Source organism: Aptenodytes forsteri, unplaced genomic scaffold, assembly GCF_000699145.1.
Source record: "Aptenodytes forsteri isolate BGI_AS27 unplaced genomic scaffold, ASM69914v1 Scaffold15, whole genome shotgun sequence".
Taxonomy (NCBI): domain Eukaryota; kingdom Metazoa; phylum Chordata; class Aves; order Sphenisciformes; family Spheniscidae; genus Aptenodytes; species Aptenodytes forsteri.
In genome coordinates, this window is record NW_008795129.1 from 12136338 (window position 1) to 12137139 (window position 802).

The 802-nt window shown below is 67.0% G+C and overlaps 1 protein-coding gene across 1 annotated transcript in view; it reads right to left on the reverse strand.

Moving 5' to 3' along the window:
- The window catches only part of LZTS2 (leucine zipper tumor suppressor 2), a 9425-nt gene extending 9304 nt beyond the window's left edge, over positions 1–121 (reverse strand). The window contains exon 1 of the mRNA XM_019471639.1: positions 92–121. Coding sequence (XP_019327184.1) covers positions 92–121 — 30 coding nt within the window. The remainder of the gene's footprint in view (positions 1–91) is intronic.
- Between the last annotated feature and the right edge of the window lie 681 nt (positions 122–802).

The window sequence follows — 802 nt, forward strand, 5'->3', positions numbered from 1 at the left end:
TGGGCCGAGGGGTGACACCCACAGCCCCCACCCACGCCTCCATGCAAACCCTGACCCAGCTGTGCGGGGGGCCCGGCTCCCCCCGCCTTACCTCCGCTTCCCCGGGACCCTCCTCCGCCATCACCCCTGGCCTGCCCTGGGTGGGGGGGCTCACACCTGTGCCGACAGCACCCAAGGGTGCTCTCCTGGCCCTGGAGAGCCGGTGCACCCCGGAAACCCGGGGCTGGGTGTGTGCCGCCTGCCCGCCCCGGCCCCTCATTATGGCTCAGGTTAAAACTATGCCTGGCATGGAGGCCGGTAATAACCCGTGTGCCAGGGCCAGGATGCTCTGCGCAGCGCGGACCTCCTCTGGCACCGCGTTCCCCCCATCCTCCGGGGGCCACTCCCTCCCCGACCAGGGTCCCCCAGCCCCAGGGTCCCCCGGTCACAGGGACAGCAGCACAGAAACGGCACTCACATTTATGCTTTAATAAAACTAGGAAGGGAAAAAAATACCAAAGGGATTGGACCAAGATCTGGCCGTGGACTCGTCCTACCACGGCGAGGACTGGCCAGGTCACAGTATTTGCTACCCGCAGCCCAGAGGGCACGGGGGTGGCCGCCCCCCCAGCCCAGCAGAGCAAGGCAGGGCTGCTCCCCCCGAGGTTTTACTGCTGGTGATGGCACCTGGAGAAAAGGGCCGCAGGAGACCCTGAGCAAAGGGTGCTGGGTCAGGTGTTAGCGAAGCGGGCAAAGCCAGCGAGCACCACGTGGCACCCGCCGGCGCAGGACGATGCCAGCGCTGCCTTCACCCCGCCGCAAG